The sequence below is a fragment of the Perna viridis genome, chromosome 1 (assembly GCF_037379345.1).
Source record: "Perna viridis isolate PV_CMFRI_1.1 ecotype Kerala chromosome 1, ASM3737934v1, whole genome shotgun sequence".
Taxonomy (NCBI): Eukaryota; Metazoa; Mollusca; class Bivalvia; order Mytilida; family Mytilidae; genus Perna; species Perna viridis.
The window spans coordinates 63749842-63766458 of NC_142445.1; the positions used below are offsets into that span (position 1 = coordinate 63749842).

The 16617-nt window shown below is 31.3% G+C and overlaps 1 protein-coding gene and 1 long non-coding RNA gene across 4 annotated transcripts in view; one reads left to right on the forward strand and one right to left on the reverse strand.

Annotated features, from left to right (window-relative positions):
- LOC148629811 (KICSTOR complex protein SZT2-like) overlaps positions 1-16617 on the forward strand; it is an 84895-nt gene that overhangs the window by 19369 nt on the left and 48909 nt on the right. For both annotated transcript variants that reach the window (XM_088557570.1, XM_088557579.1), the window contains exons 17-20: positions 237-464; positions 3178-3256; positions 5781-5863; positions 6248-6410. In XM_088557570.1, the coding sequence (XP_088413696.1) occupies positions 237-464; positions 3178-3256; positions 5781-5863; positions 6248-6410 (553 nt within the window). The remainder of the gene's footprint in view (positions 1-236; positions 465-3177; positions 3257-5780; positions 5864-6247; positions 6411-16617) is intronic.
- Positions 2-16194, reverse strand: LOC148629813 (uncharacterized). 2 transcript variants are annotated; one of them, XR_015917782.1, is made up of 3 exons: positions 16017-16194; positions 6233-6360; positions 2-914 (listed from the first exon to the last, which is right to left on the reverse strand). It is a non-coding gene; the product is annotated as an uncharacterized LOC148629813 (long non-coding RNA). The 2 variants fall into 2 exon arrangements; XR_015917783.1 differs by lacking the exon at positions 16017-16194 and adding an exon at positions 10433-10501.

The window sequence follows — 16617 nt, forward strand, 5'->3', positions numbered from 1 at the left end:
ATGAAGTATGACAACATGGATGAATATTAAAAAAGGGCTTTTTAATACCCAATGGAACAACTCAGGTGGGTGTAATATGATACAGATTATAAGGAGACAAATGTATAAATCAGTGATTCCTTATCAATTATATCATATACAATCTATATATAGGAGAGTAAAAACCTTTTCTTACTCAATAAAATCTAAATGCTCTTAAAAATTAATGTGTTCATCTATAATACATAATTATTCAGATATGAAAGAAAGCCTTCAGATATGACAGAATTAGAAGATCCATCCAAGTATGTCAGAAGTCACATGACAACAGATCAACAAATGGCAACGAAGGCTACAACTAAAGCTAATGCCTTTAACACCTTGTCTCGGTACTTACACCATCAACGTTGGATCTGGTCTGTGAAGAGTGGAAAGGTTGATATTAGTATGCAGGCCATTGGTAGAATCCTATCAACATTATCTAAGTATGTGCACTGAAGCTTGTGTATTATATGGGTGTTTTAAAATATAACATTGTTTGAATCTTTCTTAAAGTGTCACAATGACCTTTGACTTCTAGCCATAAGTGAATAGAGTTTCATGATATACTTTAATGTGCCACTATTTTGGCCCATTTTCATTGTGTTCTAAGTTTCCACTCCCGTTACATAGGACAAGTGCAATTCAAAGTGTGAAAAAGTTCTTTAGTATGTTCCAATTTTAGCTCACCTGGCCTTAGGCCATGTGAGCTATTGCCATCACATTGCGTCCGTCATCATTGTCGTCTGACGTCGTCATTAACAATTTTTCAAAATTCTTCTCCTCTGACACTACTTGACCAATTGGAACCAAACTTGATATGAATGTTCCTTGGGGTATCTTGCATAGAAATATTGTGGGGAGTTTTGATCCGTTGAAAAACCTGGCCGTCGTACCTAAAATTAGAACATAGGGGTCAGACAGTAGTTTTTAGCATTTACCTCCAAAACCATTAAGTTTAGCCGAATTATGACATGGGGGTTAAAGTGTTCAGCATGATGACATCTATCTGTGGTCAAATTTTCATTTTAATCTGTTAAGCAGTGTTGGAGTTATTGCCCTTTTCGACGTTTTTTTGCTATTTTCAATGTTATTTCTTTCAAAAATCTTCTCCTCTGACACTACTTGACCAATTGGAACCAAACTTAGTATGAATGTTCCTTGGGGTATCCTACATATAACTGATATGGGGATTTTTGATCTATTGAAAAACATGGCCACAGTTACTAAAAATAGAACATAGGGGTCAGACAGTAGTTTCTCTCATATATCTCCAAAACCGTTAGGGTTAGCCAAATTTTGACAGGCGTAAAAGTGTTCAGCATGATGAGATCTATCTGTGGTCAAATTTTCATTTTAGTCTGTTATGAAAAGTTGGAGTTATGGCCCTTTTCGACATTTATTTGCTATTTTCAATGTTATTTCTTTCAAAGATCTTCTCCTCTGACACTACTTGACCAAACTTGGTATCAATATTCCTTGGGGTTTCCTACATAGAACTGATGTGGGGGTTTTTGATCCATTAAAAAACATGGCCACCATTACTAAAAATAGAACAAAGGGGTCAGACAGTAGTTTTTTGCGTATATCTCCAAAACCGTTAAGTTTAGCAAAATTATTTAAATGGCTGAAATGACCTTTATTATAAGGCCTTCAAAAGTCTTCAGGGATTAAATTTGTCAGGCGACTCCTTGTAAGAGTTATTGCCCTTGAAAGATTTGACAGTTTTCAGCCAATATCTTGAAAACTATGTTAGATAGAAAGAAACTTTCAATTGCTGCAATGATCCTTATGATAGTCCTATCAAATTCTTCTTGAGTCAAAATTGTTGGACAACTCCTTGTTAAATTTATTGCCCTTGAAAGAAAAACTTTAACCAGGTGAGCAATTCAGGCTCCTGGGAGCCTCCTGTTCCTTTGGAACTTTATTTTTCTGAAAAGATTTGTAAAGCTTGGAAAGCAGGCTTTTATTTAGGGCAATTTTATTTCAATTGGAGTTTTCGAATTGAAACTTCAAACTTTCAAAAATTCTAGAACACTATTAAAGCACTTTTACAAAATTACCCTTAATGTGATATTATACAGTTAATGTACACTGGGAATAGCTGCCATACATTTATTTTTTTAAATAAGGTTTAGTCATTTGAAAATCGGTTGATATACACTGCAAAATTTTCTCTTAATTTTTATACGATTGCAAAATATTTGCATTATATATCAGTATTTTGATGTCATCATCATTGTCCATAGGCACCTAATTTGTGTATGATAACTTGATTATTAGTTGGTTGATCTTTAAAAAATTTATTAACAAGGGTCTAAACCACAAATGGAAGGTTGGTTTCAAATTTGATGGTTAAGGCCCAAACCATTTTTTTTTTAATTAGGGCCAAAAAGGGCCTAAAATAAGCATGTAATAAGATCTAACTATATAACTCCAGTAAAAGCTTAAGAATGTCTATGATATTAATACACAATGGTCAGAGTTGAATTGATTTTAGGGTAAATACTTGAACTTTACAGAAATTAAGGGCCACAAAGTTTCTAGAAACAAGTATTTTTTTCTGATTTCTTGACAATAACTAGAGTGAAAGGAAATGGATTGAAATTGTTCCACAAGGTACCATATCCCACAGAAAAAAATATTTGGATTGATTTTGCAGGTTTTTGCTGGAATTGTTGAGGAATAAAGGCCAAAAAGTTACTCTATTAATTGTGTGTAGAGTGTTTGTGGAATGTATGTTATCAATAAAGTTCACAAAACATTTTGGCTGTATCACCATCTCCTTGATTTTAATATGGACACATACTTATAAGTAATGTAGACCTTAGAAAAAAGAAAAAAAAAGTTTTCTAGGTATTTTTAAAAAGAAAATTATACATTTATAGCTGATTTAAAAGTTGGCATGGTTAGTACTACTGTACTTGAAAATAACAATGGTAAATAATACTGTAAACTGGGAAATTTTCACATCAACTTTTTTTTAGATTTCTAGTGTCAGTCTCTTCTTACAGTCATTCCTAAAATCATATTAAACTGACCATCAAAGAAAAAATTCACAGCAGTTTAGTCTTCAGTTACAGGTCTTCCTACAAAAATTTCGTGGTTTGCAGTAGTTTACTATAAAATGAACTTATGACCATTTAATTTTATCTGCAGGATAAGACTGCAGGAAGGCTTTCACTTTGCCTCCAGTAACTCCGGTATTGTAAACATGGCTTTAGAAGTTAAAATGAGAGTAAGTCTTATGTTAAGAATGTATTGAATGATTAAGGAATGTATTTAAAAGGTTATGATATTAGTTCTTCCTTAAATGATTGAGCAACACATTTTTTCTTCAAAGAAGATAGGAATGTCATCAAGGCTAAAAACCACTAATTCCACTTCCCATAGGCTTCTATGCTAATTTCACAATATTCAATGGCTTCTCTGGACTTTACCTTAACTTTAACCTGCAGAGGACTATATATCAGCATGATTCTACATATGTCAGCTCACAATCCTCAGAATGGCATGTGGGGTTAGAAGACTTGCAGTGCAGTACTGGTCACCGGAAGTGAAGGGTCTATAAATAGCATGGAAAATCCCAGTGTTTTCACAAGATAGGGGTATATTTAAAAATCATTATGGAGATTAGGCTTCACATCACAAGAAGCAAAATGCACCTATAAAATGAACAGAAATGTTTTTCCTTTCAGAAACAGTTTACATTTTTTAAATAAGATGAGAACTTTTTTCACAGCACTATGAGGAACAGGGGTAATTTCTGTGTAGGACTATTTTTGCGTACGTTCCAAATGCTTATTGGTTGAATTGGTGGTCTGTAACCTAAAGGGTCACTTTTTGTCTTAGAAAAAATAAATAACTATACAAGTATCTTCCTACACACATACTGAATGCATTTGCAAAGTTTCAGTGAAATGTGACAAGCACTTTTTTAAATATTTGATTTTTAAATATAGGGTAACCAAGTTGCGTGAGCAAAAAAGTGACAATATTCTACCATACTTAAATGCATTAAATATTTGCAAAAAACATTTTCTGACTTTTCAATTAAAAAAAATCAATCACAACTTGTTTTTTAACAATATTAATAAAGAGATAGTTTTAAAAGTAATCATTTTCTGAGAAATTGGTCTATTTTTAAAAATTTATTTCTGACATGCCTCCCCCTTTTTCTTGATCACATGTCAAAAATCCTAAATCTTTAAATTTTCACAAAAGGTGATATATTTGGCTTTAAATTTGTAAATACAGTGTTTTCACATTAAAACATGACCAGTAAAGGGCACCTAAAGCAAAAAAAGTGCTCAATAATGGATTTTCCATGTTGCCATAGGGGAATGCTTATATGGCCTTAACTGCAGTAATGAAAGTGAGTTTTTCCTCATTTCTAACCTAATTTTTGCTCAAATCTACACAAAACTTGATTTCAAGTGCTTATTACCACCATATTGAGGTAAATATAGCCCTCAAAGTTTAATACTTGATATTTTTACTAAATGTTTTACACTTTTTACAAGATAGGACATAAAAATCAGCCAAAAAGACCAATTTTCCATAATTTGGACCTATAACTTAAAAAAATGCATATTTTGAAGGATTTTTGTAGTGTATTCCTCTCATGGCAAAGTTAACAAGATCTTCAAGTAGTTTAAAGCTATTTCAAGAAACTTTTCATTTTGCCATGGCTTCAGCTTAAGGCTAAAAACCACTAATTCCACTTCCCATAGGCTTCTATGCTAATTTCACAATATTCAATGGCTTCTCTGGACTTTACCTTAACTTTAACCTGCAGAGGACTATATATCAGCATGATTCTACATATGTCAGCTCACAATCCTCAGAATGGCATGTGGGGTTAGCAGACTTGCAGTGCAGTACTGGTCACCGGAAGTGAAGGGTCTATAAATAGCATGGGAAATCCCAGTGTTTTCACAAGATAGGGGTATATTTAAAAATCATTATGGAGATTAGGCTTCACATCACAAGAAGCAAAATGCGCCTATAAAATGTACAGAAATGTTTTTCCTTTCAGAAACAGTTTACATTTTTTAAATAAGATGAGAACTTTTTTCACAGCACTATGAGGAACAGGGGTAATTTCTGCGTAGGACTATTTTTGCGTACGTTCCAAATGCTCATTGGTTGAATTGGTGGTCTGTAACCTCAAGACATGTGACTTAAGTATTAAGACGACTATAGGAGAGTTCGCCAATCTCATTAGTGATGTCATATTCACTAATTTGCATATCATTAAGTGTCAATTGGTTGGCAAATAAACAACTAAATAAACAATTGACAACTTCATGATTAGAATCCCAATTTTCAAAACTTTATAACTTTGTTATTTTATATCCAACTTTAGTACCGTAAAATCTTTCATCTAGAAAAAATAATTCATATTTTATATGGGAATTTATAACTCTTTTACTTGAACAATAAATTTGAAATGATATTTATATGTGAACCTTTAATTTTCATATAAAATTATTTTTAAAATTTTATGCTCATATATTCTAATTACTGTATATTTATTTAAAAATTCCATAGATAAAAAGAGTTTTATTGGCAGTGTATGGAACCAAAGAATTTTTCAGTTATCTAAAAAAATGAAAACGTTATGATGATTTAAAGTTGATACTCTATGCCACTCAATGGATTTTTTGCCAACCAAAACCAAATCACAGGTAAATGATGACATCACGAAGAACTCTCCTATAGATAAAAAAAAAATGTATAATTTTTGTTTCGATTTTTAGGAGACAACAGAATGTGGTCATGATGGTCTCTGTGTAGTGCAGTATGTCATGTTTCCGCCACATGTCAAAACTACTTTAGACAGGTTTGGATTTATAACTCAGTGATAGTTTACCACCAGTCAATGTCAATACGAAACAACCTACTGCAGGATTAATTCCATTAAACTTCTGTTAATTTGACATTTCAATAAATGATTTTTTAATCAGTTTTTACTGTGACTGCACTTTTATTCTTAGGTACTAATTTGTTGTTTATAAAAATTTCAGTAGTTTGTGGAGTTCCGAATTTGCAGATTTGCTGACCGCCTCCAAATTTGTTATGGAAACATTTTGTTAAAGATTTCAATATGTCTATATAATCTCTCTCAATATAGCCAACTTTTTATTTAATGGTGACTTTTGCCTAGTCTGCATGCATAAAACTCCTATTTCAATTGTTTAAGCAGTATTACCTTTTTTTCATGCAGTTCAATGTCTGAAGATATGGATGAGGTAGAAACAACAGAAGCAGATGGAGATCTTCAGATAGTTACTGAGTGCTGGATAGAACCACAACATGGTGTCTCATGTGAGAACTCACCTGAAAGAAAACATTGGGACAATCTCACCTACAGTCAGCTGGCTCAAACAGTAAGTAATTGTAATTTAGAATCCAATGGAACTGATTTTCAGGTAAGATCCCCATGAAATATTATTTAACCATAAATTATCTCCCTTTAAGATGTATTTTGGTTAATTGCATTTAAAAATATTTCCTTCAATATTACATTTTTAAATAAGAGATTTTGTACTTTTTCTTTCTGAAACAAAAAACATGCTTTACTATAACATTGTCATGACAATACTAACAAAAAAATTCAGAATTTACAAGGGAAACAACTAATACGATAATTTTCCAGTTCTTACATTGTCCATGTTTTAATTTAGTTTACGTCCATTTAATTTTGTTTATACATATATTTGCACAAACGGTTTACGATACTACCTATGCAGTTAAATCATAGTAAAAGATTTTTTGTTGATTATACTAGTTATGGCTATTATGGTTGATAGTTACATAACCTGTAAATTGTGTGATATATGTGGCTTATTCTGTCTGTAAGGTAAAATAGTGAAAGAGTTATTACCGGTAGTAATTTAGGGTTTTATGATTTTATGGTTTTCTATAATTTGGTCATTTTATCTACTTTTGGAAAGCTTGTTTTATTATGATGTTAAAATTTAATAATTGAGTTGATATTTTGCAATATTCAACATTCACTCATTATGAAACCTATAAGTCTTATTTTTAGTCTTATATATAATTTGGTATATTTGTTTTGGCTGTTGTATCTCTTTGTATGTTTTATTGTAAAGATACATAGTTTATCTTGCCATTACAGCTATATTGGTAGTGTTAAATATGTCCTTATTAGGTTGTACTAATTACTCGTCAAATGGCTTTATAACGTGGGCAAAACTTTTTTTCTGTCTGCACACTGAGTTGACACACTGTTTCAAAGTGGAAATGAAAACAGTTTACTTTAACATAGTTCATCCCAAACTGGACATTTAAATTTTATTTATCTGATTTTTAAAAGTCAAAGTGCCAGATTTTAGTAAAACAATGATTTATTTCTGATGTTTAACCTTATTATAATAGTATATGTATGTTGTATTATTCAGAAACCTTCATTCCTCAAACAAAGATTCACTGAAATGTAAAAATCAGAATTTCTGTTCATCCAAGAATATAGGACTCTATACACTTTATAGTAGAGCAACATTCTGTGCTCACTTATAACTTTTGCTTTCCATTTTGTGAGTCTTGACAAATCTTTACTCATTCAGTCTTGTGTTGGAAATAAACATGTTAATTACTATTTGATGAGACTGAAGTTAACTTGGTTTTGATAAAAAAAAAAAAAGTTTCATGGGGTTAAAAATTGTGGGTAATATTTGATGCTTGGTTGTCAGTTGTGTACATAAAGGAAAATTGCTCACCATTGTAGTACTTTATTAACAGTTTATGGATTTAAACATTTTGTATACAGAATTTTACACTCAAAGGTTTTCTTTTTTGTGACTATATCTTAGTAGAACTAGGAATATAGAATTCCAAGTACAAGTTTAATTTGTAACTTACTAACTGGGGGTATTTGAGACAGGAAAAGAACCTGTAGCTGGCAAACGGATTCCCAATACATTCCTGTATACCCAAATGTAAAATACCATATAACTACCTGTATGAGATACAGTTGTGTTTCCCACCTACTATATTCTGAAGCTTTGTTTTTCATTTATCTCTTCAGTGTTGTCTTTGTTCAGTGTTCATAAACAAAACAGCATTGGTGCACTGTATATTTCTAAATGCGTATTCAAATATGTATTTAAAATTAAAGGGATGTATTCATTATGCTATTTAAAAGTTCTACTGCCAATGGTAGAGGTGATTCATTGTGCAGAAAAACCCACAAAATAGGTCATTTTAACATCATATATTTACATAACTAAAGTTTGTTTTGTATACAGATCTGTACTAAAGAGAAAAGTGTATGTTCATCTCTTTCTTAAATTAACTAAATCAAGAAGATAACTCTAGCAAAGTGCGAATTTCATGTAAAATCTACTAGTATATAAGTTTTTATCTATGTGCAACAACTGATTGAGAAACTAAAATGTTCATGTGGTCTGTAACTGTTTCAAAATTAGAAAATAAGAGTTAAATTTGTATGTTCGTAAGGAATCATTTCTTGTCCTATATTTATAAAGATAAGACTGCTACTTAAATGTAAAATCTCCAATATGATTGTTTATCCCTTCCATGTCGAACAATTGTGTTTATATTTTGGAAGAAAAGTAAAGAACTTGGGAAAACCTCCTATGCAGTCTTACACAAATAAATAAGAAAACAGTACACTATCCAGCTTTCAACAAGAAGTATTTGGTGATATTGTTAGCTTAGTCTTTTTGAGGGGCTGTTGTATATATGAGTGTCCAAAGTTTTACAAAACAACCTAACATAAGTCAATACAATAAAATTAGAACATGAAATAATGAAATATAGTATGTACAAAATGACTTCGGAAAAATGTAAAAAAAAATATAGTAGGTTTGTACATGCATTGATCTCATCCTCATCTCCCATGTCCAGCCCCTTCTACTTTGGAACAGGGTGTATTACTTTTGTCATCATTGTATAGTGGTTTAACCAAGTTTTAGATCATAACTAAAACTGTTAGTAAAGGCCATACAAAGAACATCATGTTATGTGTAAAGTAATGGTTTACATCAGAAATGAATGACTCTTTCTCTGATTATTTTAATGTTGGTATCTGTCATAACTTCTTGTTTTGTGTTTTTATACCATTTTGATAAGTATTCATTATATGTATTGCTCTGGTGTCTCTATCAAAATCTTGGTAATTGGAAAAAATACTAATGATATGATTGATATGTTAGCTATACATTATACAAAGTACATTGCTTTGGGTTTGGAATAGAGCAAAATAGTATTGAGGGAGAGTATGATACACCTGACAAAAAATACTACGCATCTCAGAGTATCAGGCATATGAAGAATTAATCATTTAACCTAATTTGTTAACTGTTTAACAGATTTAAATCTACTATAAAGCCCTTAGGCCATCTTGCCACACTCCCCCCTCAAAAGTCAAAAGGATTGACCAATTCAATTCAAACTTCATTCAATATGTCCAGCCAGATAGAACTGAAAATAAATGATAACTTAAAGTATGGCTCAACAAGTTGGAGCTTCTAATCAAAAATAAAATTATTCGGCCTAATAGATTCTGAGGAAAAGTGTCATCAGTACAGAAGCTATGTATTACCTGCCAAATAGTTACTGGGGAAAAGTGTTACCAGTACAAAAGCTGTGTATTACCTGCCAAATAGATACTGGGGAAAAGTGTTACCAGTACAAAAGCTATGTATTACCTGCCAAATAGGTACTGCTGAAAGGTGTTACCAGTACAAAAGCTGTGTATTACCTGCCAAATAGATACTGTGGAAAAGTGTCACCAGTACAAAAGCTGTGTATTACCTACCAAATAGATACTGGGGAAAAGTGTTACCAGTACAAAAGCTATGTATTACCTGCAAAATAGATACTGGGGAAAGGTGTCACCAGTACAAAAGCTGTGTATTACCTGCCAAATAGGTACTGGGGAAAAGTGTCACCAGTACAAAAGCTGTGTATTACCTGCCATATAGATACTGTGGAAAAGTGTTAGCAGTACAAAAGCTGTGTATTACATCTGTATATTACATTTTTTATGCACAAGTCAGTGTCTTATCAAACAGATAAAAAACTGTAATTCAGCTTGACATCAACAACAAGATATGAATAAAATCTAAATATTTGAAAGAGAATGATACATAATAAAGGTGAAATTTTTCTGGCTGGTAAAAAAGGGAGAAAATGTTTTAAAAATTCTTCTGTTGAGGTGAATATAATGTAAATAAAAAATGTAAAACCTCTGTTAATAGATAATGATGATCATTATTAATTAATGCTGACACAAAAGTTAATTTTATTCTCATACTAAGATACAATTTGAAATTCTGGTTGACCTGTTTTGCAAAATTTTGCTATATATACTCTTAATTGTCAAAAATCCTAGATAGTGTCATAACTTATTAATCTTCCTCACTGTGTTGTGTTATGGCTCTTGGTGTTTAATGAAGCCAGCTCTGTTGTTAGTAGTTCATCAGACAGTCACTATCTATCTTTACAGATAAGGCTATTATATACCCCTTGATAATCTTTTCGACATTAAACAACGAAAAACATGGTTTAGATAACTGGAACAAATCTGTTCTAATCTGTTGGAACTTTGTACAATACTGGATTAGACATGATAGTATTTTATCAATTTGTCTACATGGCCTCAGCCGTCCAAAGGACATATTGATGAACCTTGGCTTTCAATTTATCTATTTTTGTACTTAATTTATATACTAAATTTGGTCAAGATAAACAAAAAGATACTATTATTTACTTGTAATGTCATCAAATGTACAAAAAAAATGTCATTCATTTTTTTTTAATGAATACTAGTTGTGGGAACATGTGGATATAAATGTACTATGCACTTTATAAAGATATAAGAAGTGTCAAACAGTTTTCTTGATCTATTGTTTTTTTATATTTATTTTGATTTGTAAATGAGACATGTTCAGTATTGATAGAAAAAATAAACCTTTGTAAATACAATGTTTAATTGCATAACTATGCTAAGGATATGTATGGATAAATTCATATATAATTATATAAATTACAGACAGATCTGTGAAGGAGCAACACTGGAAGTCTTGGGGATGTTTAGAAATCATCCTGTCTGTCCTGTCTGTAATTTGCCTTAGGGTTTTACATGTTATTTCATATTACTTACAATATCTTATTATACCGGCCTCAAAGAAAGTTTGGGGGTATATAAGAATATGAATATTATTAACATGTGTGAGTAATTTACCTCCATGCTGTCAGTTAGCAGAAAAGGTAAAAATGTGGATTTTCAGTATTATTTATGCAAGTAAATTTTAAGAAAAATTTCTACTATTATTGTACCATTAGCATAATGATTTTGAAAGCCTTATTTTCCAGTGGTATGCGACTTTAAGCTATCATTTGTCCTGGGAATTCACAGTGAAACTTTGAAAATTATTTTTTTAACTTGTAAAGTAATGGACACGTTAGAAGTGGTTAGTGAGACCTATAAATTCAACTCAATCATTTGAAGTCTGGGGTATTCTCTTTGTAAGCTTGCTCACGGTATTTTTAGTTGAGAATTGCTGATAGTTTTTACCTGGCCTGTTCCAAGTGAACTTGTGCTTACTCTTTAATTTGTTTTTCTGTCATCAGTCAACAGCCATCCATCCTTAAATTATGTAGCATTAAACCTAAATACCTTGTGATTGTTTGTAGCTAATTTTCATAGTTCAACAGCTTTTAAATTACTCATCATTGACAGCATTAACTGCTTCAAACATTTTAATATTGGCAATACTAAGGATGGTTCATTTCCTGTTGAAATAATTTCTGTCAATATATCAGTAATTATACCCCAAGCAACAAAGTTGTGCAGGATATTATGTTTTTGACCGTCAGTACGTCCATTAGTCCAACTTCAGTTTTCTAGACTTTTTTTCTAAACGCTTGCAGATATTGACATGATTTTTGGTATATATAAGTTCACCATAATAAGTTACAGGTCAAGTTTAACTTTTGTTCTGCTCTGATGATTTGTACCGAAATTATGGGCCTTGAACTTTGCAAAATTTACAGAAATAACAGTTTTCCAGACTTTTTTTTCTAAATGCTTGTAGATATTGACATGATTTTTGGTATATATGTTCACCATGATAAGTTACAGGTCAAGTAAACGTTTCATTCCAATCTAATGATTTTTACGGGCCTTGAACTCACAAAATTCACAGAAAAAAACTTTTTCTGGACTTGTTTTATTAACTCTTGCAGATATTGACATGATTTTTGGTATATAAGTTCACCATGATAAGTTACAGGTCAAGTTTAATTTTTGTTTTGCTCAATTGATTTTTATCGAAATTACAGGCCTTGAACTTTGCAAAATTCTCAGAAATAACAGTTTTCCTGACTTTTTTTTCTAAATGCTTGCAGATATTGACATGATTTTTGGTATATAAATTTACCATGATTAGTTACAGGTCAGTTTTATTTTTCGTTCCACTCTGATGATTTTTACTTGAATTACAGGCCTTGAACTTAGCAAAATTTACAGAAATAACAGTTTTCTGGACTTTTTTTTCTAAATGCTTGCAGATATTGACATGATTTTTGGTATATATGTTCACCATGATAAGTTACAGGTCAAGTAAACGTTTCATTCCAATCTAATGATTTTTACGGGCCTTGAACTCACAAAATTCACAGAAAAAAACTTTTTCTGGACTTGTTTTATTAACTCTTGCAGATATTGACATGATTTTTGGTATATAAGTTCACTCTGATGATTTTTACTTGAATTACAGGCCTTGAACTTAGCAAAATTTACAGAAATAACAGTTTTCTGGACTTTTTTTCTAAACATTTGTAGATATTGACATGATATTTAGTATAGAAATTAACCATGATAAGTTACAGAACAAGTTTGTAGTTGGTTCCGCTCTGATGATTTTTACCGAAATTACAGGCCTTTTACTTTGCTAAAATAACCGTTTTTTTTTCTAAATGCTTGCAGATTATGACATGATTTTTGGTATATAAGTTCACCATGATAAGTTTCAGGTGAAGTGTATGTTTTATTCTGCTACAATGATATTTATTTTGGATTAACTAAAACTCAAGGAAATCCCAGTCTTTGGTTTGACAATACCACTCTGAGTAATAGAATTTAGTAAGAAGTTAAAGCCTATAAAACATTCTTATTCCTCTTTTTATTGGTGTCCTTCTGCATATATTTCTCTTACAAACAAATTTACTTGAGTATCCAACATGGGAACGTGTGGGGTATGTGAGCGTGCTCACTACGGTTCTTTAATTACTGAAGTAATTCTAACCCTCAATGACTGGGATCTCTAATGTTTGCTTGGCTAGAAAAGCTGCAATATTTAACACTGATTGACATTTTTTGGTTTACCAAAGGTCCAAGTGAGCTTTAATCTAAGCCATTACTTTGCATTGTAATCCATAAACGTTTTAACATTTTGCTTAAGTACATGACAACCCTTTGACTGACTTGAACCACACCTGGCAGAATTAATGTATGGGAAAGCTACAAATTAACTACATGTGAAACTATTTTTTTTTTGAGAAAATGATATACAGAAGTCATCTGAGCTTCTGATTGGCCAATTTTAAAAGACCAACTCCTCTGAAAATATAAATGCCAATGTTATGAAACTTTGTTTACTTGAATGCCCTGTTCAAACTCTCCAATTTTTATATCACTAGATTGGTTCAGCAATGGCCAGCAGCCACGCAAATTTGGCATTGTAAGGCTATTGACTAACTCATTTTGACAAATGTCTTTGCAAATACTGTAAACCTGGAAATGTTCGTGGTTTCTGTGATCAATCTACTTTCGTGCAGTTTTAAATTTGCAATCTTTCCCCAAATTATGGTATAATGTTCTTTGAAAAAATATAATCTTGATAGTTTTATTTTCATATTACAGGTATTACTGCAAAAATAATGAAAAAATTCACGGTTTAATAATAAGTAATGACAGGAATGAAGTAAGGTAGGGCCTCTACAAATGATTTACTTTTGTTCTGTTCAATGAACAAGATTTACAATATTAATGACTTCATCAAACAATCCATGGTTAGTGCTTTGGTGGTGGCTCATTAGTCAGCTTTTGATGCTCAAAGTGGTCAATATGAGTCTGAAAAAAATGTCATGTTCTTGATGGCTTTTTTCTACTTACGTTTTCATTATAACCAGCTTAGCAGTTCAGGCTCCTAGCAGCTTCTTTTAATGTTTTATTCAAATTGCAGTGAGTTATAAATGTAAAACAGACTAGTGATATTTAAAAACATATTTTTCTTAAGTATGATGAAATCTTTATGAACATTTGTTGGTTAACACACTTAGAACAGATGGGTTCCACACACTGTTGTAGACTTTATCAAACATCTTGAAACATCAGAAACCATCCTTTGAGGAAATTTAAAATTGAAGGACAATCTAGTGATCTAGAAAATGCTTAAGTGGATTTTTTATGAAACCAATCCTGTATTATTTTCATATTGTGAAGTCCCTAAATACCAGCAGGGATATGTGTGATCTTTTATATTAACATGGTAAATTTCTTACTTTTTTGTATTGTGAAATTTTTCAAAAACAAAAATTCATTTCAACTTTATAATCGATAGCCCTTAACCTTGATATCAATTTCTCAAGGAAGAAAACATTTCCCTATATCATAAATTCTTCAGATTACAATTTCCTGAAAGTTTATTAGGAAATGTGAGCTACCAAGTTTGTGCATTTTGTAAATGTACTTCACTATAATTGTTTAATTATGTATTCAAGGGTTGATGTGAGCAAATATACATTATATCAGTTAGGTTTTAAGGCAGAAATTGAGAGACCATATTTAAATCTGCATTCATTGAATGAGTTGTATATTGGCATCATTGTCTGTGTTTTTCTCATTCTGTTCCTTATATTTCTTTCTGAATTTCATTGCAATTATTTTAACTTCTTATGGCATGATTGATTTCAAATTTTTGTGGCTTGGTATAGATATGTTGTAAGTGCTTTTGGTTGCTTTCTGATATCAAGTCTCTGTTTTGTAACTTCTTTGAAAAGAAAGCATTCATAGTTGGGTATACAACATGTGCAAAATTCATGTTTTTTTTTTAAAGATTTTAGTGCCCCAAACAATCAGCCTTGTTGCTGTTACCTATGTTCTTACTCTCTAACTTTACAAGTATTTATAGAGATATTAAACTTAACAAGTTTTTATCATCCCTGTTGATACATTATACAGTTAATTAACACCATGTTAACGGTTATCGCTATAATTAAACATTATAAATTATGTGCTTTTTATCACATGGTGTTGAGGACATAGACTTGACAAAGTAATAGTGTCCTAATTTAAAGTATTTCCATATTCCTAATTTATTTCTTTATGATTACAAATTATCTCTTATCAATGAGTCTTTCATTGGTTTTTAAACATAATTGTAGAAATATTGTGTTTTTTCCTTCCCATTGTTCAAATATATAGGTAGGGAGAAAGTTTCCCATTGAAAAAGTATAGTTTGAATATATGATAACTGTGCATATTATTTTAACTAATTTAATGTTTGATAATGTATTATTAAGATATGAATATTCCTCGTCATGTGTGTGTGGTAAGAGATTAGGTTAGACTTTGTCTTGACCTGTTATCCCTCAGTTAAGATAATAGAATCTTCCCGTAAGGGTCTAAGTACAAAGTCAGTGTTTGTGGGCTCTTGAAGACCTAATAAAATGCCTGGCATCCCTTCAGTTGCATTCAGGTGGTCAGATGGTAAAATTGGAGGTAGAGAAGAGCAGAATCTAAGGTAATTAATTTGTTTTCTCCTTTTTTTTTGGGTCAGATTTTGTATAAGGTCTTTATAAGATTTAGTGTATTTTGGAGAGGAGTCTTCCTGTGTCTTAAGTCAAATGACCTTCCATATCCTTGTACTAATATGGTTTACATTAAATTATATCAGCTGATCATTCATTCTCTATTGGATTATTTTTGTCTTTTTACTTACATGTATTTATGGTGTGGACCTATTTTGTGACTGCCTTCTTGGATAGCTTGTGTATGGTTAGCCTGTGGTCAAAATCCATTGCTTTCATTCATTCATTAAGTAGATATTTTGGCATGGCTTGGTATTCAACACGTTGACAATTTCTTGCTTAATGTGAACATGGATCTTTATTACTGGATATTGGTGTTCATAGATAACTCTTAACCTTTTCTTCAGAAGTGACTAGTTTTTCAGTATAATCTAAGTGGTGCTCTGCTCAATTTTCCTTGCATTTAACCTTTCTTAAGTGATAGAACTTTTTTCAGTGAGAATTATGTTTAATTTTGATTTTTATTATTTTCTAAATGCATTACAGATTTTTTATCAATATTGTTTCGTTAATTTTGCAACCTTTGGCAAATTACCGCAACTTTGCTTATTACTAAATTCATAAATATTAAACTGTTTAATTGTTTTTCAGTTTCATGTTAAAGTTAAGTCTAGCTTTTCTGTTTTTGAATGTGAGGTTAAAAAGTTTGCTTGGGAACTGATTAATATTTGTCTTCCTTCTCTCAGCATAGGAGATCTATATGATTAGTTGAAGTGCTTCTCAAATTAGGTC